At 44.0% G+C, this 24203-nt stretch overlaps 1 protein-coding gene across 1 annotated transcript in view; it reads left to right on the top strand.

The window, feature by feature from the left end:
- Nucleotides 1-24203, top strand: part of LOC121284854 (parathyroid hormone 2 receptor-like) — a 205272-nt gene that overhangs the window by 155787 nt on the left and 25282 nt on the right. The window contains exon 11 of the mRNA XM_041200675.1: nt 19608-19746. Coding sequence (XP_041056609.1) covers nt 19608-19746 — 139 coding nt within the window. The remainder of the gene's footprint in view (nt 1-19607; nt 19747-24203) is intronic.

Below are 24203 nucleotides of genomic sequence, written 5' to 3'. Positions count from 1 at the left end.
TGTTAAAAAGACAAGTCTAAAGGCATTGTATCTGAATGCATGGAACATTCACAATAAGGTAGACAAACTAACAGTGCAAATAGATGTAAATGGGTACAATATGATTGTGATTACGGAGATGACTGTAGCGGGAGCAAGGCTGGGAACTGAATATCCAAGGGTACCCAATATTTAGGAAGGATAGAAGAAAAGGAGGTGGGGTGGCATTATTAGTTAAGGATGAAATCAGTGCAATAGTGAGAGAGTATATTGGCTTAGAAAATCTAGATGTAGAATCAATCTGGGTGGAGCTAAGAAGCAACAAGAGGAGGAAAACATTAGTGGGAGTTGTCCAAAGGCCTCCAAACCATAGTGGTAAGGTAGGAGACAGCATTAAACAGGAAATTAGAGATGTGGGTAACAAGGGTGCTACAGTAATCATGGCTGACTTTAATCTACAAATAGACAGGGCAAACCAAATTAGCAATAATACTGTGGTGGATGAATTCCTGGAGCGTGTAGGAGATGGTTTTTAGACAAGTACGTTGAGGAACCAACTAGGGAACAGGCTATTCTAGATTTGATATTGTGCAATGAGAAAGGCTTAATTATTCATCTTGGTGTGTGGAGTCCTTTAGGAAACAGTGACCATAACATGATAGAATTCTTCATTAGGATGGAAAGTGAAGTAGTCCGATCTGAAACTAGGGTCCTAAATCTAAACAAAGGAGACAATGAAAGTATGAGGTGTGAGTTGGCTAAGATAGATTGGGGGACTTCGTTAAAAGGCATGACAGTGAATAGGCAATGGCTAATATTTAAGGAACGAATGCATGCATTGTAACGGTTATACATTCCTTTCTGATGCAAAAACATAACAGGAAAAGTGACCCAACCAGGGCTAACAAAAGAAATTAAGGATAATTAGATCCAAAGAGGAGTCATATAAAGTTGCTAGAAAAAGTAGCAAGCCTGAGGATTAGGAGCAGTTTAGAATTCAGCAAAGGAGGACCATGAAATTGATTAAGAGGAGAAAAATAGAGTATGAGAGTAAACTTGCAATGAACATAAAAGCAGACTGTAAAAGCTTCTATAAGTATGTAAAAAGAAAAAGATTAGTGAAGACAAATATAGGTCCTTTACAGAGTGAAATGGGAGAATTTACAAGGAAATGACAGAGCAGTTAAAGAACTACTTTAGTTCTGTCTTCACAGAGGAAGACACAAATAACTTCCCATAAATACTAGGGGACCAAGGGTCTAGTGAGAAGGAGGAATTGAAGGAAATTAGTATCACTAAAACAATAGTGCTGGAGAAATTAATGGGACTGAAAGCCGATAAATCTCCAGGGCCTGATAATCTACACCCTAGCGTACTAAAGGAGGTGGCCATGGAAAGAGTGGATGTGTTGCCTATCATCTTCCAAAATTCTGTAGATTCTGGCAGGTTGGAGGGTGGCAAATGTAACCCCACTATTTAAAAGAGGGAGGGAGGGAGAATACAGGGAATTACAGACTGGTTACTCTAACATCAGTCGTGGGGAAAATGCTAGAGTCTTTTCTAAACGATACGATAACAGGACACTTCGAAAATATCAATGGGATTAGACAAAGTCACCATGAATTTATGGAAGGGAAATCATGTTTGCCAAGCCTACTGGAGTTTTTCGAGGATGTAACTGGCAGAACAGACAAGGGAGAACCAATGGATGTGGGAAATTTGGATTTTCAGAAAGCTTTTGAGAAAGTCCCACATAAGAGGTTAATGCGCAAAATTAAAGCACATTGGGTTGGGGGTAATACGTTGGCATGGATTGAGAATTGGTTAGCAGACAGGAAACAAATTTAGGAATAAATGGATTTTTTTTTGGAGTGCAGGTGGTGACTAGTGGGGTACCACAAGGATCAGTGCTTTGGCCCCAGCTATTCACAATATATATCAATGATTTGGATGAGGGAATCAAATGTAATATTTCCAAGCTTGCTGATGGCATAAAACTTGGTGGAAATGTGAATGGTGAGGAGGATGTTAAAAGTTTCAAGATGGTTTAGACAAGTTGCGTGCGTGGGCAACTAATTGGCAGATGCAATATAACATGGATATAGTGGAGTTATCCCCGTCGATAGGAAAAATAGAATGGCAGAGCATTACGTAAATGGTGATAGATTGGGAAATGTTAATGAGCAAAGGAACAAATGGGTATTCTTGTACACCAATCCTGAAAGCAAGCAAGCAGGCAGGTGCAGCAAGCAGTTAAGAAGGCAAATGGTATGTTGGCCTTCATTGCGAGACGACTTGAGTACAGGAGTGAGGATGTCTTACGGCAGCTGTACAGGGCCTTGGTGAGACCATACCTGGAGGAATGTGTGCAGCTTTTGGTCTCCTTACCTAAGAAAGGATATACTTGCTGTAGAGGGAGTGCAGTGAACGTTCACCAGACTGATTCCTGGGACGACAGGATTGTCGTCTGAGGAGAGATTGGGCCAACTAGGCCTGTATTCACTGGAGTTTAGAAGAATGAGAGGGGATCACATTGAAAAGTGTACAATTCTGACTGGACAGACTGGATGCAGGGATGATGTTTCCTCTGGCTGTGAGGTCAAGAACTAGGTGCTCCAGTCTCAGGATATGGGGTAGGCCATTTGATGAAGAGATGAGAAGTTTCTTCACACAAGAGGGTGGTGAACCTGTGGAATTTTCTACCACAGAAGCCTGTGGAGGCCAAGTCACCGAACATATTTTAGAAGGAAAACAAAAACAGTATTACCTGGAACAACTCAGCAGGTCTGGCAGCATCGGTGGAGAAGAAAAGAGTTGACGTTTCGAGTCCTCATGACCCTTCGACAGAACTAGGTGAATCCCAGGAAGGGGTGAAATATAAGCTGGTTTAAGGTGGTGGGGGGGTGGGGTTGGGTGGGGGGAGAGAACTGGAGGGGGGTGGTGTGGTTGTAGGCAAAAGCAGATCATCAAAAGATGTCACAGACAGCAGAACAAAAGAACTCATAGGTGTCGAAGTTGGTGATATTATCTAAATGAATGTGCTAATTAAGAATGGATGGTAGGGCACTCAAGGTATAGCTCTAGTGGGGGTGGGGGGAGCATAAAAGATTTAAAAATATTTTAAAATAATGGAAATAGGTGGGAAAAAGAAAAATCTATATAATTTATTGGAAAAAAAACAAAAGGAATGGGGAAGAAACAGAAAGGGGGTGGGGATGGAGGGGGGAGGTCAAGACCTAAAGTTGTTGAATTCAATATTTAGTCCGGAAGGCTGTAAAGTGCCTAGTCGGAAGATGAGGTGTTATTCCTCCAGTTTGCATTGGGCTTCACTGGAACAACGCAGCAAGCCAAGGACAGACATGTGGGCAAGAGAGCAGGGTGGAGTGTTGAAATGGCAAGCGACATGGAGGTTTGGGTCATTCTTGCGGAAAGACCGCAGGTGTTCTGCAAAGCGGTCACCCAGTTTACGTTTGGTCTTTCCAATGTAGAGGAGACCGCATTGGGAGCAACGAATGCAGTAGACTAAGTTGGGGGAAATGCAAGTGAAATGTTGCTTCACTTGAAAGGAGTGTTTGGGCCCTTGGACGGTGAGGAGAGTGGAAGTGAAGGGGCAGGTGTTACATCTTTTGCGTGGGCATGGGGTGGTGCCATAAGTGGGGGTTGGGGAGTAGGGGGTGATGGAGGAGTGGACCAGGGTGTCCCGGAGGGAACGATCCCTACGGAATGCTGACAGTGGGGGTGAAGGGAAGATGTGTTTGGTAGTGGCATCATGCTGGAGTTGGCGGAAATGGTGGAGGATGATCCTTTGAATGCGGAGGCTGGTGGGGTGATAATTGAGGACAAGGGGGACCCTATCATGTTTCTGGGAGGGAGGAGAAGGCGTGAGGGCGGATGCGCGGGAGATGGGCTGGACACGGTTGAGGGCCCTGTCAACAACCGTGGGTGGAAAACCTCGGTTAAGGAAGAAGGAGGACATGTCAGAGGAACTGTTTTTGAAGGTAGCATCATCGGAACAGATGCGACAGAGGCGAAAGAACTGAGAGAATGGGATGGAGTCCTTACAGGAAGCGGGGTGTGAGGAGCTGTAGTCAAGGTAGCTATGGGAGTCGGTAGGCTTGTAATGGATATTGGTGGACAGTCTATCACCAGAGATTGAGACAGCGAGTTCAAGGAAGGGAAGGGAAGTGTCAGAGATGGACCACGTGAAAATGATGGAGGGGTGGAGATTGGAAGCAAAATTAATACATTTTTCTAAGTCCTTACGAGAGCACGAAGCAGCACCGCAGTAATCATCGATGTACCGGAGAAAGAGTTGTGGAAGGGGGCCGGAGTAGGACTGGAACAAGGAATGTTCCACATACCCCATAAAGAGACAGGCATAGCTGGGGCCCATGCGGGTACCCATAGCCACACCTTTTATTTGGAGGAAGTGAGAGGAGTTGAAGGAGAAATTGTTCAGTGTGAGAACAAGTTCAGCCAGACGGAGGAGAGTAGTGGTGGATGGGGATTGTTCGGGCCTCTGTTCGAGGAAGAAACTAAGGGCCCTCAGACCATCCTGGTGGGGGATGGAGGTGTAGAGGGATTGGACGTCCATGGTGAAGAGGAAGTGGTTGGGGCCAGGGAACTGGAAATTGTTGATGTGACGTAAGTTGTCAGAGGAATCACGGATGTAGGTGGGGAGGGACTGGACAAGGGGAGAGAGAAGGGAGTCAAGATAACGAGAAATGAGTTCTGTGGGGCAGGAGCAAGCTGACACGATCGGTCGACCGGTACAGTTCTGTTTGTGGATTTTGGGTAGGAGGTAGAAGCGGGCCGTCCGAGGTTGGGCGACTACCTGGTTGGAAGCTGTGGGAGGAAGATCCCCAGAGGAGATGAGGTCAGTGACAGTCCTGGAAAGACCCACCGTACCCTTTTTCAAAGCTGCGCGTGCCCCCAGTTTCATTTTATTCTTCGTCTCATCCGACGCCTCAACAAGAAACTTTTTCTCTTTCTCTCAAGTGCTAAGGAACGCAAGCTCCAACAACTCATCGACACCAACACCCATCTAGGACCCTCCACCCCTGCCTGTCCCTCCGTCCCCACCCCATCTTCCAATCCCAGCCCCAGCTGTGTATTCACTATACCCCCTGACCTTCCCCACTCCGATGCTGAACGTTCAGTGCTCAGCAAAGGACATGGTTTCATACCCCTACGCCCTCACCTTAATGAATTTCGGGCTCGGCACGATGCTGAACTCTTTTCCGCTGTCTTCGTCTCCGGGCTCACTTCTTTGGGCAGGAGTCCTCTCCCCGTTCAACGGATCCTTTCACCCACCTCCAATATTCTCCCTCCACCTGGACCCCTCCCTCTGGATTCTTACCTTCTCTTGATCTTTTCATTGAGAACTGTCGGCGCGACATTAGTCGTCTCAATTTCTCTGCTCCTCTCACCCATTCTAATCTCTCTCTCGCTGAACTTACTGCACTCCATTCCCTCAGGTCCAACCCTGACATCGTCATCAAACCTGCTGACAAGGGTGGTGCTGTTGTTGTCTGGCGCACTGACCTCTACCTCGCGGAGGCTGAGCGTCAACTCACAGACACTTCCTCCTACCTCTCCCTGGACCATGACCCTACCACTGAACATCAAGCCATTGTTTCCAGGACTTTCACTGACCTCATCTCCTCTGGGGATCTTCCTCCCACAGCTTCCAACCTGATAGTCGCTCAACCTCGGACGGCCCGCTTCTACCTCCTAACCAAAATCCACAAACAGAACTGTACCGGTCGACCGATCGTGTCAGCTTGCTCCTGCCCCACAGAACTCATTTCTCGTTATCTTGACTCCCTTTTCTCTCCCCTTGTCCAGTCCGTCCCCACCTACATCCGTGATTCCTCTGACAACTTACGTCACATCAACAATTTCCAGTTCCCTGGCCCCAACCGCTTCCTCTTCACCATGGACGTCCAATCCCTCTACACCTCCATCCCCCACCAGGATGGTCTGAGGGCCCTTAGTTTCTTCCTCGAACAGAGGCCCGAACAATCCCCATCCACCACTACTCTCCTCCGTCTGGCTGAACAATTGTTCTCACACTGAACAATTTCTCCTTCAACTCCTCTCACTTCCTCCAAATAAAAGGTGTGGCTATGGGTACCCGCATGGGCCCCAGCTATGCCTGTCTCTTTATGGGGTATGTGGAACATTCCTTGTTCCAGTCCTACTCCGGCCCCCTTCCACAACTTTTTCTCTGGTACATCGATGATTACTTCGGTGCTGCTTCGTGCTCTCGTCAGGACTTAGAAAAATGTATTAATTTTGCTTCCAATCTCCATCCCTCCATCATTTTCACGTGGTCCATCTCTGACACTTCCCTTCCCTTCCTTGACCTCGCTGTCTCAATCTCTGGTGATAGACTGTCTACCAATATCCATTACAAGCCTACCGACTCCCATAGCTACCTTGACTACAGCTCCTCACACCCCGCTTCCTGTAAGGACTCCATCCCATTCTCTCAGTTCCTTCGCCTCCGTCGCACTTGTTCCGATGATGCTACCTTGAAAAACAGTTCCTCTGACATGTCCTCCTTCTTCCTTAACCGAGGTTTTCCACCCACGGTTGTTGACAGGGGTCTCAACCGTGTCCGGCCCATCTCCTGCGCATCCGCCCTCACGCCTTCTTCTCCCTCCCAGAAACATGATAGGGTCCCCCTTGTCCTCACTTATCATCCCACCAGCCTCCGCATTCAAAGGATCATCCGCCGCCATTTCCGCCAACTCCAGCATGATGCCACTACCAAACACATCTTCCCTTCACCCCCACTGTCGGCATTCCGTAGGGATCGTTCCCTCTGGTCCACTCCTCCATCACCCCCTACTCCCCAACCCCCACTTATGGCACCACCCCATGCCCACGCAAAAGATGTAACACCTGCCCCTTCACTTCCACTCTCCTCACCGTCCAAGGGCCCAAACACTCCTTTCAAGTGAAGCAACATTTCACTTGCATTTCCCCCAACTTAGTCTACTGCATTCGTTGCTCCCAATGCGGTCTCCTCTACATTGGAGAGACCAAACGTAAACTGGGTGACCGCTTTGCAGAACACCTGTGGTCTGTCCGCAAGAATGACCCAAACCTCCATGTCGCTTGCCATTTCAACACTCCACCCTGCTCTCTTGCCCACAGGTCTGTCCTTGGCTTGCTGCATTGTTCCAGTGAAGCCCAACGCAAACTGGAGGAACAACACCTCATCTTCCGACTAGGCACCTTACAGCCTTCCAGACTAAATATTGAGTTCAACAACTTTAGGTCTTGACCTCCCCCCTCCATCTCCACCCCCTTTCTGTTTCTTCCCCCTTCTTTTTGTTTTTTTTCCAATAAATTATATAGATTTTTCTTTTTCCCACCTATTTCCATTATTTTAAAATATTTTTAAATCTTTTATGCTCTCCCCACCCCCACTAGAGCTATACCTTGAGTGCCCTACCATCCATTCTTAATTAGCACATTCATTTAGATAGTATCACCAACTTCGACACCTATGTGTTCTTTTGTTCTGCAGTCTGTGACATCTTTTGATGATCTGCATCTATCACTGCTTTTGCCTACAACCACACCACCCTCCTCCACTTCTCTCCCCCCACCCAACCCCACCCCCCCACCACCTTAAACCAGATTATATTTCACCCCTTCCTGGGATTCACCTAGTTCTGTCGAAGGGTCATGAGGACTCGAAACGTCAACTCTTTTCTTCTCCACCGATGCTGCCAGACCTGCTGAGTTTTTCCAGGTAATTCTGTTTTTGTTTTGGATTTCTAGCATCCGCAGTTTTTTGTTTTTTATTTTAGAAGGAAATAGATTTCTGGACTCCAAAGGCATTAAGGGGTATGGGGAGAGAGTGGCGTTGAGATAGAGGATCAGCCATGATCATACTGAATGTCAGAGCAGGCTTGAAGGGCCAAACAACCTACTCCTGCTCCTATTTTCTATGTAACTTGGGAATGAGTACTGTGTAATCTCTGGACTCGGGAGTGTGAATGCTATGTATTCTCTGAATTCAGGAGTGCTGTGTATTCTCTGAAATCGGGAGTTAGAGCCCTGTGTATTCTCGGAACTCGGAAGTATGAGTGCTGTGTATTCTCTGAAATCCGTAACCAGAGAGTTTGATTGGATCAAATTACACATTCCAGACAAACTCTTGGATGTGTCTTGTCGTCCAAGGGAATAAATCTGCTATTTGGCCCAACCTCTATTCAATGCAGATAAACACAGCCAGGATCCCCCATCAAATTCACCATGGAAAGTTAAGTCTAGTAATCTCTAGCTGAAATACACTTTTAATATGAACACACAAATTAGGAACAGGAGTAGCCCATTCAGCCCCTTGGACCTTTTTCCCCCATTTAATGATATGATAATTGCTTCTGACTAGCACTGAAAACTATTACAAGAATCTCTGGAGGCTGATTTTTTGGAAGGGGCAAACAGAAATGAAAAGCTCAGCTGGCCAAGAAGAGGGTCCAGGGAAAATGGAGGCCAGCGAATTGTTTACTTTCTCGGCTACTAAATTCCATTGCAGTAAATGTGGCAGGGACTGCCATGTAAGACTGGGGCTTCTGAGCCGCACCAGCTGATGCTTAACACAGAGTTGACCACCAGGGCACAAACCAGGGGTATAGTGCTGCCAGAGTGCCCTGGAATGCTGCTCTGGGACCTCCTGAGCACTATTGAATGGTAAATTCTCCTTTATTCGTTGACCATCCGTTCTGCTGCCCCATATCCGGTTGTGATGGCAGTGGTGGCCAGGGCAGTGTGGCCAGAGGTCTGGTTGACTCAGTGGTGGGAGTTGGCGTTGCAGGGTCCGAAGGTGAAGGAATGGATCAGGGAGGGTGGCCTGGACCCTGGGCTGTACCGGCTATCGCTGCTTAATCACCGGGAGCTGGGGGCCGGCCTGCGGCAGCTGCCACCTGAGTTGTGCGGCCTGAGCCAGCTCTGGAGCCTGGTGCTCAGGTCAAACAGGCTGGCTGGTCTCCCTGACGAACTGGGCCACCTGCAAATCCTTGATGTGTCTGGGAACGAGCTCAGCTCCCTGCCTGACAGCCTGGGTCTCCTGGAGCAGCTCAGCAGCCTGAACGTGACGCTAGCAGCCTGAGCCAACTCCCCCTTAGCCTCTGCCTCCACCTCAGCAGCCTCAATATGCCTGTGAACAAACTGCGGGCCCTGCCTGGGGTCATCTTCCAGCCTGGCCTCTCCCTCATGCACGCCCCTCCATTAACCAGATCAAGGACCTGCTGCCTGGAGTCAGTCACGTAACAGCCCTGAAGGTGGGTGTCAAATCAAGATACACAGCCTTTAATCACCTTTCTATAGTGATAGAGAATATCCTTGTATAATTATATATAATATTTATATAACTTTTATATCCTATGGCTAACACCTATCCTCAAAATGGCCCACAGTGCTTTCTTAGATTTTAATAACCTTTATATAGTTTTATGTTGAAATTATATATAATATTTAATAACCTTTCTATAATATGGCAACTAAAACCCAATCCTCTCAATGTGGCCTCAAGTTGCTTTGTTGGAGTTCTTTCTTCTTTCAGGAGATATGGACATCGCTGGCAAAGCCAGCATTTATTCCAAAGAGAAGCCATATTGGACTTGAAAGGTTAACTCTGTTTCTCACTCTACAGATGCTGCCAGACCTGCTAAGCTTCTCCAGCATGCTCTGTTTTTATTCCAGCATTTATTGCGCTAATTGCCCTTGAGAATGTGGTGGCGAGTCACCCTCTTGGCATCTGAGGGTTAGGGTGAATGCTTCACTTGCCTATTTCTGAGGGTAGATGCTGGGAGGTCATGGAACAATGTATAACTAGGGGCTGCAGTTTAAAGATAGGGGTTTCCCATCAAAGGAGAGAGGAGAAATTTCTCCTCTTTGGAATTCTTTTGTGACTGAGAAATTTTATATGGGCTAACCATATAAATACTGTGACTACACGAGCAGTCAGAGTCTAGGAACCCAGCAATGAGTATCTCACCTCTTGACTACCCAAAGCCTTTGCACCATCTGCAAGGCACAAGTCAGGAGTGTGATGGAATACTCTCCACTTTTTCACAGAGAGCAGTGATGGCTGGGTCATTGAGGGTATTCAGGGCTGAGTTAGATTTTTGCTTGACAAGGGAGTTGAGGGTTATGTGGGGTGGGGAGGCAGGCAAGAAATGGAGTTAAGGCCACAGTCAGATCAGCCATGATTTTATTGAACGGCGAATCAAGCTCGATGAGCCGAATGACCTCCTCCTGCTCCTATTCCTTATGATCTTATACGCCTTACTTGTTTTTCTTTCCACTGACCTCAGTGGAATCTTTTCCATTAATCGGCTAACTGGATTTTCAATCTGTAAGATTGGTGTTAATTTTAATCCTTACTGCCTCCAATATTGAATCTGCCTGTTTCCATGAGTAACACATGCAGGGGGATTTGGCTCATTGATGGCAATCGGAAGTCAGTTCTCTGCAACAGCAACTCAGCTAGTCACGTTCCTCCACCTTTTCCTTGTAGCCTGTAAAAAAAATCTTTTCTCTTCAGATAATTATCCAGTTCCCTTTTGAGAACTGCAATTGAATCTGTCTACACCACATGCTCCAGCAGTGCCTTCCAGTTCCAAACCACTTGTTGCATATAGATGTTTTTCTTCATGTCACCTCCGATTCTTTTGTTAATTACTTTGGGGTCCTTGACCTTCTACCGATGGGAACAGTTTCTCCCCATTTATGCTACCCAGACCCCTCATGATTTTGAACACATCTAACAAATCTCCCCTCAACCTACTTCTGACCGAGGAGAGGTGGTGGCATAGTGGTATTGTCACTAGACTGGTGTTCCAGAGACCCCGGGTAATGCTCTGGGGACCTGGGATCTGGAATTAAAAGTCTGATGATGACCATGAAAGCATTATCGATTGTTGTAAAAACCCATCTGATTCACTAATGTCCTTTAGGAAGGGATTTCCACTTGGTCTGGCCTACATGTGACTCCAGACCCACAGGAATGTGGTTGACTCTTTTTAAAAATGCCCTCTGGGGACGTTTAGGGATGGACAATAAAAAAAAACTAAAGTCTCTCATCCTCTGAACCATTCTTTTCTGCACCCTTTCTAAAACATCCTTTTTATTGAACCAGTGTTTTGAGGGTTCATACTTGCTTTTGTGCTCTTGTGTCCCTATTTTTAAAAACCCACGATTCAGCATAATTTATTAACTGCCTTCTCAGTCTGTCCTGCCACCTTCAATGATTTATGCATATGTACACCCAGGACCTGCTCCTGCATTTCCTTTAGAAGTGTACCCTTTATTTTATGTCACCTCTCATCATTCTTCTGACCAAAATGTATCACTTCCCTACATTAAATTTCATCTGCCACGTATCGCCTATTCCACCAGGCTGTCTATATCCTCTTGAAGTCTATCACTAGCTTCTTCACAGTTCACAATACTTCCAAATCTTGCATCTTGTGCAAATTTTGAAATTGTGCCCAGTACACCTAGATCTAGGTTATTAATATAAATCAAGAAAAGCAGTTGCTCCTCTATATACCATCCCCCATCAGAAGTAAGTAATGTTTCCTGTAATTCATGTTTTTAATAAGCTCGAATGAAATAATTAAACTGTTGCGTAATTTAAATTCTAGCCTTGCTAAAGACAAATGATTCAAAATACCACATGGTTTGAAATGAAATGCCTATTGGCACTAATATTTTTCACTAAAAAAAGCATAGTTTTACTGATCTTTGGGAACTCAAATGATTAATATATAGGAAACCAACATAATAGAAGATTTAGAAATTATATGGCCAACACATTTGCTTAGAGCACCTGCACCTCAAAATTTGGCACTGCACCGTTGGAGCAATCCATCATCTTACAAGATGGAAGACTGCCTTGGCTAACTAACAAGGGTGGAGTTTCATACCTTCAGCTTTTAATTGTTGTCAAAGATTAAAAGTGTAATTTTCTTTTTAAATTACATTATTAACTTCTTTTTGTCTCCTTATTTCTCTCTATTACAAGTCATTTACCAGTATGAACCATCTGAGCCAAATGGCTTAATTTTGTGTTGCATATCCTACGTAAAAATAAAATTTCAGCTCAGCAACAGACCATTTTGTCCCTCAAAACTGTTAGTGTTTGTGGTCCATATCAACAGTTAAGGACTTTGGCCCAAGTTATGATGAAGGCTGATGGGTGTATATCGCCAAATGCTTGGCATATTGGGAATCCTGCCAGAAAGCCTGTTCTCAATGTCGAGGAACGTGGAGGAGCCAAGCTCCAATTAGGAGCAGGGTTTTGCACAGAGTTTCAGCCCCTACTTTCAAATATGGAACAGGTGGTCACTTCCATTAACACACCTGTGGAACCCATCATGATGCAGTGTCTGATGGCTGTGGTTGCAGTTTCCAATGAAGCCCAAACGGCTTCCATCTGAGGCATGAGTGCTGCAGTGGAAGTTCACGCTGTTGCCATTGTGGATACTATTGATCAAATGGGCTTCGGACTGACACAGTAGTCCTTAAAACTGTTCTCCAACTTGATTGGTGAAGCACCATCCTGGTAGAGTGGCAGTGTTTCCATGAAGCAGGAACCTACTGCCCTGTCTCAGGATGTCAGCCTTCATGCTTCCACCATTGCCACTCTGCCAGTACCCAGCTAGCCCTGACCACTGCAGTCCAGGCCCTCTAAGCCAAGAGCTGCTCAAAGTCATCCTCCAAGGCTGTCTGCAGTCTCCTAAATTGAAGAAGCATTGGAGAGAGTACTGAGGAGATTCACAATAATGATTCTTGAGATGAAGAACTGTAGCTACAAGGATAGATTGGAGAGGTTGGGACTGTTTTCCTTGGAGAAAAGAAGGCTAGAGGCTGGTAGATGGTGGCAAGGACCATTTCCACGTAATGACCAGTTTCTACAGCAGATAGTATACTACTACAAAACTTGATACCCGCTCAGCTGAGTATTGCAGGTATCCTCCAGATTGTTGCTTTATAATGCTGATGATGTGTCCAGTGATGTTCCTTGTGGCAGCATGGCTCTCATTGAGGGCCTGGTGTGTATGTGTGCATGCGTTTTGGATCAGAGTCATGAACCATGTTATGTATGGATAAGCTTTATCACCCAGTAGCCAACCTTTGACTTGCTTTGGTGGTTCAAATGCATCTGATACTGAACACTATCACAGAATGAAAGAATTGTGTCTTCTGCCTGGATAATGGGCATCCACCTACGTGATGAGCTGCCTGTAGTCAAATACTAACTGCACAATGAGGGACCCTTTGTGGGTCATGAAAATGGCTGAGTTCCAATGAGGAACATGCAAAGCAATTTGTATGCAGTCAAAGCCACCTTGCACCCAGATGAAGCCTGCAATTCATGCAAATCTTTCTGCTCACTCTTTCTGCTTATTTCTGGCAAGTGGGAATAAAATGAGTAGGTCACTTGGCCCCTCAAGCTTGCTCTGCCATTTGATAAGATCATGGCTGATCCAAAGCCTAAAAGTTAAGGACTAAAATCACCTTTTAAACACAGGCAATGCTGTCCCTGCTCTGCTTTGAGTTTGCAGTTGTGGCTGAAGCAATTGGTTAATTTCACTCATGACCTCTTTGGTGGGGCAAACCTTTCTGAGGCATTGGTTCTTGCTAAAGTTGAGGTAAGATAATTGCTCCCTGAAGAATCTTGGTAGACATGGCCTCCTGTACAGAGACCTTCATCCTCTCTTTTATCTCCCTCTTCTAGTAGCTTTTTTACTCTCCATAGCCATTTTAATTGTCTCAGTCATGTTCAATTCCTAGAGGGAATGCTAACAGGCCAGCCATGTCTCAAAGCAACTTCTTTTAGCACAGTAAGACAATATGGCCTGAATTTACTCACGGATGGAGAGGCTCTCCGTCTTTGCGAAAATGGCGCCGGAACCTGGATCCGGAAGTTCTGCCGCCACACCTGGCTCTCACCATTTTCACAGAGGGGGGAAAATGGCGGTGGCTTCTAATTTATATATCAGTGAATCATGGAGTCAACTGCACATGTTAAAGTGCAGCTGCCTCAGTCAGATCTGATTTTGGCTAGTGGCATATCTAAAACACAGTGTGGGCAGTTTAGATCTGGTAAGAGAGGATCTAAAGCTTCTGGAGGTCTTTGGAGTGGTAGGGAATTCTTTTGGAGAGGTGAAGTACCCTTTTGAATATGATCCAGGGGTACCTTTGGGAGAGGAAAGGTGCCCTTTCGGATTATTAAAATTAGACAGTAATGTGTGTAAAAAGTGCATGAACTCATTGGAACTGTCAAGATAACTGCCAAGGGGTTTAAATTTCTTGCCCTTTAAATTAAAAAAAACAGTTTGCAGTGTTAAAAATGATTGCTATTTCACTCTATCCATGCCATAAGTCTGAGGGTTATTGTTACAGGATTATTGCTGCGTTACTGATTTGACAACCCTTCATTATCAAAGTGGGGTGCTTGTCAGTTCATAGTTTGATTGACAGCTCCAAGTGGTTATAAACTCTAAAGTGCGACTATGAATACAAATGCCTGTTTTCATCGGGGATTTTAGGGATTTAAATGTAGTGAATGGGCTTTTTTTAATCAATGAGAGTTTTTTTTTGAAATAGTGAACTCATCAATAGGCACTTTTTAGCTTTCATTGAAGAAAGCTCCAACGACCCCCCCACCACCCATTTCCCCCCCTCCCCCCGCACCCCCCTCCCACCCCAGCCCATACACACACACCCCTTCCTTCCAGACGTGACAGCATACATCTCTGGCTCAATCTGTGACCCCAATTTTTACCACTTAGTAATTTAAAAACAGAAATTACATGACCAATATTGACTCCCTGATCTCAAAATCTTAAAGGAATGGAGACTTGCATTATACACACACACAACTCAGTAAAGCATAACAGTTCGTAAATAATTCCACAATCCCTCTCAGGCCTCATTTAATAGCCTGCAATTAATATTTGATCAAACTTGCATTCCTGAAATCACAGTGTGCTCGATGTTGAATTCCAACATTTCATAGAATTATCGACTCTGACCTCTGAAATGGCCTATCAAGCCATTCAGTTGTATTAGATGTTTTGTGTGTGCATATATATCACATATAAAACTGTGTATGAGCATGTCAAAATATACCTGGCTTGATACTGGCACTGCTGAACATAAAAGCACAAACTTTCCAATATGCTGGTGTTACCTGTCCTGACGCAGCATCATTGTGCATGTTCGGATGGTGGGAGGTGGGGGGATGGCAATAGATGATTAGCGGGATTCCTTCTTCTTCTGGGCTGGTTGGCGGCATGTTAATAGGCATGCATATACAGTGGTGCCATCCTCTTTGATTGTTAGATGGCGAGGCAGCAGCACACGCACATGTTGGCCCTGTGGCATCCGATTGGATGCCAAGGGATTCAAAGTGCATCAGTCACCTTGGCAGGGCTAGGGTGGGTGGAAGACTTTCCCCGAAGTGAAAGCTGCCCAGGATTGAGGATTGTTTTGTCTCCATTCACCCTTACAAAGAAAGAGTGTGTTATTACTAGGATATTTTACCTTTCCTGGATGTCCCAAAGTGCTTCATAACCAATTAATTTTTTTGAAGGGCCGTTGTTCCTACTTTGTGGGCATTAGTGGCAACCATTTTGCACACAGCAAGTTTGAGCAAACAACTAATGTGATAACTGAACTCTTAGGGTGAAATTTTACGACAGCCATATTTTATGTTCCCGCTGAAGCCAATGAGGATTAGAATGTCTCGCCACATCTTACGGCCCCATCCCTGCCGAAATGGGGCCTTAAAATTCTGCTCTTAATCTATTTTCATGTTGAAAATACCTTGACTAACGCAGTAAAAAAAACCTAAAAAGGCAGAAAATAACTAAAGTAAACGTTTGTCTCTTAGATGATGAGACTAGTGAATTAATAATTGGAAACATGGAATTAGCAAAGACTTTTAACAAATATTTTGTATCAGTCTTCACTGTAGAGGACATTAAAAGAAAATCAGGGGCAAAAGAGAGGGAGGAATTTAAACAATTGTTAACACTACAGAAAAAGTACTAGACCAACTAATGGGACTAAAAGGATGACAAGTCTGCTAGATCTGAAGGTCTGTATGCTAGGTTCTTAAAAGAAGTGTCTACAGAGATAATAGATGCACTGGTTGTGATCTTTCAAAATATCCATGATTCTGGAAAGGTCCTATCAGCTTTGAAAACCACAAATGTAATACCCCTATTGAAGAAAAGATGGAGACAGAAAGCAGAAGCTATAGGCCAGTTAGTCTGACAGCTCTCATTGGATAAATGCCGGAATGAATTATTGAGGAAGTAGTAGCAGGACATTTAGAAAATCACAATATAATTGAGCAGAGTCATGTGGTTTTATGAAAGGGAGATCATGTCTGACAGCTTATTAGAGTTCTTTAGAGGATGTAGCGAGCAGGGTGTTGAGTTGGGAGGGTAATATATTAGCACAGACAGAGGATAGGCTAACAGGAAACAGAGTCTACAAATAGTCGTTTGGTAGTACAGAACTTGAGTAGTACTGAGAAAAGACATTTTGTCAAAGCTTTTCATCTTGCACTCATCAGGATAATCGCAAGAATACCAATGTCAGGTGAAGCATCAACTTTATTATGTATGAGAAGAGAGTGCTGATTGGTTGGCAAGTGGACTTGAATGGTAGAGGCATTGCCATGGAGAATGCAACAGTTAATAGTGACTGACAGTTAACTGTCGAGCATTGTTTGAAATTTAAACCAGACAGCTTGACTCTGATTGGACAAGGCATTGCCCTGGGGAAAGAACCAGAGAACGGCTAACACTTATTTTGTTGAGCTGAAACAGGTGCAAAGTATGTACGTTTTTTTTCTGTCTACAAAGAACGGGGTCCTGTGTATTAATATATGTAGCTTCAAGTGCACGCAAATGTGCCCCACAGCGAGCCTGACTGATGATCTTAAGTTGATTGTCAGTGTAATTTTTAGTGCACTGAGGATTGTTTAGCAAATGTTGCCCAATAGCAAAATCACATCTAATGTTGGACACTGTGTATTTCCAGTATGTGATTGATATGTTTGCTACTTTGTTTAAATCTTTAGCAGCATATAATAATTTCTTTGCATGTCTTAATGGGCTCCATCTTGTGCTGAAATTCACCTTTGAAATGGAGCAGTCAAATTAACTCCCTTTCCTTTACGTACTAGTTGAGAAATCTGCCAGGGGGCTCTCTACTCTGGTCCACTGCAAGCCTAGCTTCACTGATCAGTTACATGCGTTGGGATTCTTACAATTATACGTGCTATAAAATTGGCCTTTTTGCAACCTCTATTGCTCACCATGCTCACCAGCTATTTGCTCACCATGCAAGCTGAAATAGGGCACATCAAAGACATCCTGCAGGTTAATGGCTACCCTGATCAGATCATTTTGTGCTTTTTTTTTTACAACCCCAAGGCCCTTTTGGCCCTGAAAAGTGCCCAGTCTACTTCACTTTGCCCTTCCTGGGTAATTCATCTCAAACATTTGCTGGTTGCTTCCTCAGGGTAATGCCTTGAGCAATCAGAGTCAAGTTTAAAATTCAAACAATGCTTGGCAGTTAACTTCCAGTCACCTTTAACTGGTGCATTCTCCATGGCAACGCCTCTACCAATCAGAGTCCACTTGCCAACCAATCAGCACCCTCTTCTCTTACATTATAAAGCTGTTGCTTCCCCTGACATTGGTATTCTTGCAATTGTCATGATGAGTGCAAGGTGAAAAGCTTCAACAAAATATATTTTTTCAGCAATAAACAGGTCTAGATAAATTGGTCATTTTCAGGTTGGCAAATTGTAACTGCTGGTGTGCCACAGGGAGCTGTGCTGGGGCATCAGTTATTTACAATCTATATTAATAACTTGGATGAAGGGACTGAGAGTATTGTTGCCAAATTTTCTGACAATAGAAAGATAGGTGGGAAAGCAAGGTAAGTGAAGGACAGAAAGTACAAAATATAATGTAGGTGGCAGGGGTCTCATCCGATGGCTGGAGAGCCAGTAGGAGCTCCCCGCCCCATTCTACCAATCACCACCACCCCCCCTCCTCCTCATCACCACTCCCCAAAACTGCAAGGATCCCCGACAAGCATTTGCTTTTTAGGATTTCCACATGGTGAGTCCCCGGACAGACACCAGTGGCAGTGAAATATGGCCCTTAAGTGAGCATTAAGTGGCAGCTGCCAACAAGCCTTCTCCCCATGGACTTAATTGGATCCCCACCTACCATCCTCCCACCTGATTAAATGCCCTCCAATACCAAACACACCACAAAGGAGGGCATTAAATTCTGCCTAATAAGTCTGCAAAGGGATATAAATAGGTTAAGTGACTGGGTAAAAATCTGGAGGTTGGAGTATCATGTGGGAACTTAGATAAGAATAGATAATCAAATTATTAGTTCAGTGGAGAGACACTTCAGATTGTGTGGTACAAAGGGATTTGACTGTCCCCGTATATGAACACACAAAGGTAGCATGCATGTACAAGGAGGATGGAGTATAAAAGTAGGTACGTCTTAGTACAACTGTACACCTGAATGGAGTTTTGGTCTCCTTATTTAGGGAGGGATATAGTTGTAATGGAGGAAGTTCAGACAAGATTCACTTGGTTGACTCCTGGAAGAAGGGGTTGTCTTATGAGGAATGGTTGAGCACGTAAGTACTATGCTCAGTGGAGTATAGAAGAGAAAGAGGGGATTTACTGAAACATAATATGCTGAGGGGTCTTGACAGGGTAGATGCTGAGAGGATGTATCCATTGATGGGAGAATCTAGAACTACGCGGCATAATTTCAGATTGAGGGGTTGCCTGTTTAAGACAGCTAAGGAGAAATTTCTTTTCTCAGGGTCGTGAACCTTAGGAAATCTCTACTCCAGAGAGCTGTGGAGGTCATTAAATATATTCAAGGCTGAGATGGACAGATTTTTGAAATAAAGTGGAATCGAGAGTTATGGGGAGCAGACAGGAAAGTTGAGTTAAGGCCAAGATCAGATCAACCATGATCTTATAGAATGGTGGAGCAGGCTCAGGGGACATGTGGCATACCCCTACACCTTTATCTTATGTTGTCTGAAGTCTTGGGGTGTAAAATGACCCAAAATGCCAGCAAAGAGGAAATTTTTGAAAGAAAGTTGGACTTGGAATGAGAATTTTGAATGAGAGGCATGCCAATCGGAAAAGGGTGAGGTGCTTCTAGGACAAGGAGACAGAAGCAAAAGGGAAAAGCTGAGGTCGCATTTAGCAATGAAGCCACCACCTTGATGATTAAGTTGGGGCTGGTAGTAGAAATAATAGACAACAACAGAAGCTTCATTGAGGGAGAAGGAGTCACCAGCTGTGACTGATGCTTCAGTGAATTCCATGAAATCAATGTAATCAGCCACTGTGAAACCATGGACAGTAATGGTCATTGTTTGCAAAAAAAACCCAAAATTCTGGGGGAGATATGGAGAAGGATGATGATTATAACTCAACTACCAGGATCAAGGTGGCAGAAGCTGATTTTCAAGTAATATTGCAAACATTTTATTTATAACAGCCATTATTTTGCTTATCTCTTTTTAAGAAAATTGGCAAAATCCACCCTGGTTCTTGTGCTTGTGTTTGGAGTGCATTACATCGTGTTTGTCGGTGTACCACATACCTTCACTGGATTAGCATGGGAAATCCGGATGCACTTTGAACTTTTCTTCAACTCATTTCAGGTGAGTTGATTTATATCTGTTATTTAATAGACTAAAATAATAAGTGGTGCGGTATTAAACCCATGTTTGTGCTGAGTTAGGTTATCAATGACTAAAAGCACAACAGCTACCCTCTATTCGTGAAGGGAACAAACAACTCAAATTGACAGCTCCAAATGAAGAAAAATATCCCAAGTGCTCTACAGAGATTTAAGACAATAAGTGAATGCTGAGACTCACTAATTTATTGTAGTGTAATAAATAAAACTAGACAAAAGGCTGGATTATAATCCTTCCAAATCAATCATATAAATTTACAATATTCAATGTGGCCAAACAACTGGAGCTGAACAAAATCCATTTACGTACCTTCAATTTGTGATTATAAATAGGTATGTATAATTAACTCTGAGCAATACTTGCTTCATTATAATAGAACACTTTTCATTGTTTTCAGATGATAAATAAAAATTAAACTGAATCCAAATCTGTGCTTATTCTAACTCAAAGCACTTAAGAATATTGTGCACTGGAAATCTTAAGTATATCATTCTGCTTGGAGATCATTTGAACATTGCCTTCCTGCCATATGGATTTATGAATGTGAAAATGCATTTGGACAATATTGTTACCAGCTCATATTTCCAACATCAGCCCCAAATATCAGGTTGTCAGTTTTTCAGGAGTGTCCTGGCATTTTCAAGCATTATGGCCCTGTGATGAAACAATAGTGGTCACTGCTGACCTCAAAGAAAACTGCCCATGCAATTTGGTCTGGATTTTCCCTTTCCTATGTTAGTTTGAATCTGATGGCATGTCAAGAGGATCTCCAGGTGTCCAGCAACAGTGATATCATCTAGCAGGGTGAACAGCTAATCACATGAATTTTCACAGACATCAAACCAGGAAATAAAATGCACTGATTATTCTTCACTTTTAGCTGAATGCTACAGAGTGAAAAATAAAAAATTGAGTCACACACATGGCACTAAGGTAGAAGCTGAAATCTCACAAGCAAACTTTTTTTAAATTTAATTTATTTTTATTATAATGGAGAAATCTGATACTCCAGAGATATAAAATCAATTTTTCAGGGCCAGAGATTTTCAGCAGTAATTATGAACTTAATGTGTGTTTTAAGCTAGTTATGCTTCATTCATAATGAATAGCATAAAATTAATTGGTTTCTAGTTGTTGCGATCTGCTGGGACTTCCACAGCGCAGCTGAAAGGGAAGGATAGAAACATTGACAGCAACTTCTGAATTTCTGTGTTTCACTACACGTGTAAACTCCAGAAGTTGATTGATTTCAGAGGAGTAATGAAGGCAAACACTGACAGTTTTGCCATCATTACTACCACAAAATCTGGGCCTATAAATTTATCCCCTGGACACTGTCATGGGCTACTAGGGAGAAAAATTACCATGGCGTGCAAAATAAATTGTGTATTTTAAAAATTTCTTTTGGACATTTTTGGTTCTTAGAAAATTTGAGAAAGGGAAACAGGATGTTTGACTGGATGGAATGTTTGAGGGTGAGGGATGTAAGAAGAATTTCAATCAGAGCTGGCAATCCAATCCAAATATTACACCCAACATGTTCATACTCATCCTTATTCTTTTGAAAATAGGCCCTAAAAACTGTGGAATCCTGCCTATCTTTGTTTAGTATGTTTAGTAATGACCATTGAAGCATTGATTTTGATTGGCAATAGATAGCTTCCAGGAAGGAAAGGCCCAGGGTTGGGTTTTGAAATAGTCTCACCTCCTGCAGGAAGATGGCTGGGTTCCCAAGGCAGGAGCGACCTAAGCTTTCCTTATCGGGGCCAGAGGAGCCCCTGCTCCTCTCAGCCACACAAAATAGTTAAAATAGGAAAATAAATTTAACAGTTTGGCCTCTCCTGGCTTTGTATCCTCTTCACATTATATTCACTTGGCGGTAAAGTTAGAATGGCATTTCTGCCCAGGCCACCAACTAAAAGAACAGTCCAAGACATCATCAGACCCTGATCTGAATACTTTTAAAGGATTCCATTGCACTAGGCAGGTGCCCTCCTCACCTGCTCAGAAGGACATGTTAAAATTCAAGACAGTAGGATCCGTGCAAGATGCTGGTGAGTAAGCTGCCTGGCTGATCTTGAATGCCAGTCCGGTTTTTGCCAGACGGGTAGAATTGAAATTGCTCCTTTAATGTTCATGTTCTCATATAAAGGTAGCCCAATTTCACATCATAGGAATTGTGTATGTAGCATATTGTAACTGCTGAGCATTGTATTATACTGCCCTCTCTGATGGGGAGGTGTACATAAAGTTAAAAACAAAAACAGAATTACCTGGAAAAACTCAGCAGGTCTGGCAGCATCGGCGGAGAAGAAAAGAGTTGACGTTTCGAGTCCTCATGACCCTTCGACAGAACTTGAGTTCGAGTCCAAGAAAGAGTTGAAATATAAGCTGGTTTAAGGTGTGTGTGTGGGGGGCGGAGAGATAGAGAGACAGAGAGGTGGAGGTGGGGGGTTGTGGATGTAAGGACAAACAAGCAGTGATAGAAGCAGATCATCAAAAGATGTCAATGACAATAGTACAATAGAACACATAGGTGTTAGAGTTAAAGTTGGTGATATTATCTAAACGAATGTGCTAATTAAGAATGGATGGTAGGGCACTCAAGGTATAGCTCTAGTGGGGTTTTTTTTTAATTATATAATGGAAATAGGTGGGAAAAGGAAAATCTTTATAATTTATTGGAAAAAAAAGGGAAGGGGGAAACAGAAAGGGGGTGGGGATGGGGGAGGGAGCTCACGACCTAAAGTTGTTGAATTCAATATTCAGTCCGGAAGGCTGTAAAGTCCCTAGTCGGAAGATGAGGTGTTGTTCCTCCAGTTTGCGTTGGGCTTCACTGGAACAATGCAGCAAGCCAAGGACAGACATGTGGGCAAGAGAGCAGGGTGGAGTGTTAAAATGGCAAGCGACAGGGAGGTTTGGGTCATTCTTGCGGACAGACCGCAGGTGTTCTGCAAAGCGGTCGCCCAGTTTACGTTTGGTCTCTCCAATGTAGAGGAGACCACATTGGGAGCAACGAATGCAGTAGACTAAGTTGGGGGAAATGCAAGTGAAATGTTGCTTCACTTGAAAGGAGTGTTTGGGTCCTTGGACGGTGAGGAGAGAGGAAGTGAAGGGGCAGGTGTTGCATCTTTTGCGTGGGCATGGGGTGGTGCCATAGGAGGGGGTTGAGGAGTAGGGGGTGATGGAGGAGTGGACCAGGGTGTCCCGGAGGGAGCGATCCCTACGGAATGCCGATAAAGGGGGTGAAGGGAAGATGTGTTTGGTGGTGGCATCATGCTGGAGTTGGCGGAAATGGCGGAGGATGATCCTTTGAATGCGGAGGCTGGTGGGGTGATAAGTGAGGACAAGGGGGACCCTATCATGTTTCTGGGAGGGAGGAGAAGGCGTGAGGGCGGATGCGCGGGAGATGGGCCGGACATGGTTGAGGGCCCTGTCAACGACCGTGGGTGGAAAACCTCGGTTAAGGAAGAAGGAGGACATGTCAGAGGAACTGTTTTTGAATGTAGCGTCATCGGAACAGATGCGACGGAGGCGAAGGAACTGAGAGAATGGGATGGAGTCCTTACAGGAAGCGGGGTGTGAGGAGCTGTAGTCGAGATAGCTGTGGGAGTCGGTGGGTTTGTAATGGATATTGGTGGACAGTCTATCACCAGAGATTGAGACAGAGAGGTCAAGGAAGGGAAGGGAAGTGTCAGAGATGGACCACGTGAAAATGATGGAGGGGTGGCTCATCCATAAAGTTAGTTCAACAATGGCTGTCCACAGTTAGGCACATGTTAGTCATACTCAGTGCACTACACAAAAGAAAGATGACAACAAAGCTTGAATGGAATTCTTTTTCACTTTTTATTTGAGAAATTAAGGAGCCAAGAATATTGTGATGCACTTTTTGGAACATCAACAGTTGATTTTGAGGAAGTTTGAGCAATTTGAAAGTTGGTCCGTGTGCAGGCATTGTATTCAGGTACACAATGAATCAGTATGGTATGTGACTGAAAAATGGCACTGAAGACATAATCGGCGTCAATGAGGAACTCAACCCTAACAAAGGGGACTGGTGTAATTATGAATGAAGGTTACACATTTGACTAAAAATGAATAAAAGAGGAGATGAGGATAACGTAAATGTTTTCCTCGCCATGATGGAGCCAGATGCTTTTGAGGTGGTGTCAAATAACGTTGCCTGTAAGACCCTAGTATTATGGACTATTCTGAAATTACTGAGATTCTGGACATATATTATAGCTTGAATAAAAATGAGATTGCATTGAGTTATGCTGCATCAAAGGAAGCAGTTGCCAAGTGAGACTGTTTGCAGATTACCTTCTTGAATTACAGAAACCCTTTCATCACTGTGGGTATGGTGCAAATTTAGAAATCAACATTAGGGAGATATTCATAAAAGGACTAAAGAA

Source organism: Carcharodon carcharias, chromosome 12 (genome assembly GCF_017639515.1).
Source record: "Carcharodon carcharias isolate sCarCar2 chromosome 12, sCarCar2.pri, whole genome shotgun sequence".
In the NCBI taxonomy this organism is placed as follows: domain Eukaryota; kingdom Metazoa; phylum Chordata; class Chondrichthyes; order Lamniformes; family Lamnidae; genus Carcharodon; species Carcharodon carcharias.
Note: the sequence above shows the minus strand (reverse complement) of the source record. Positions and strands in the feature narration are given on the sequence as shown.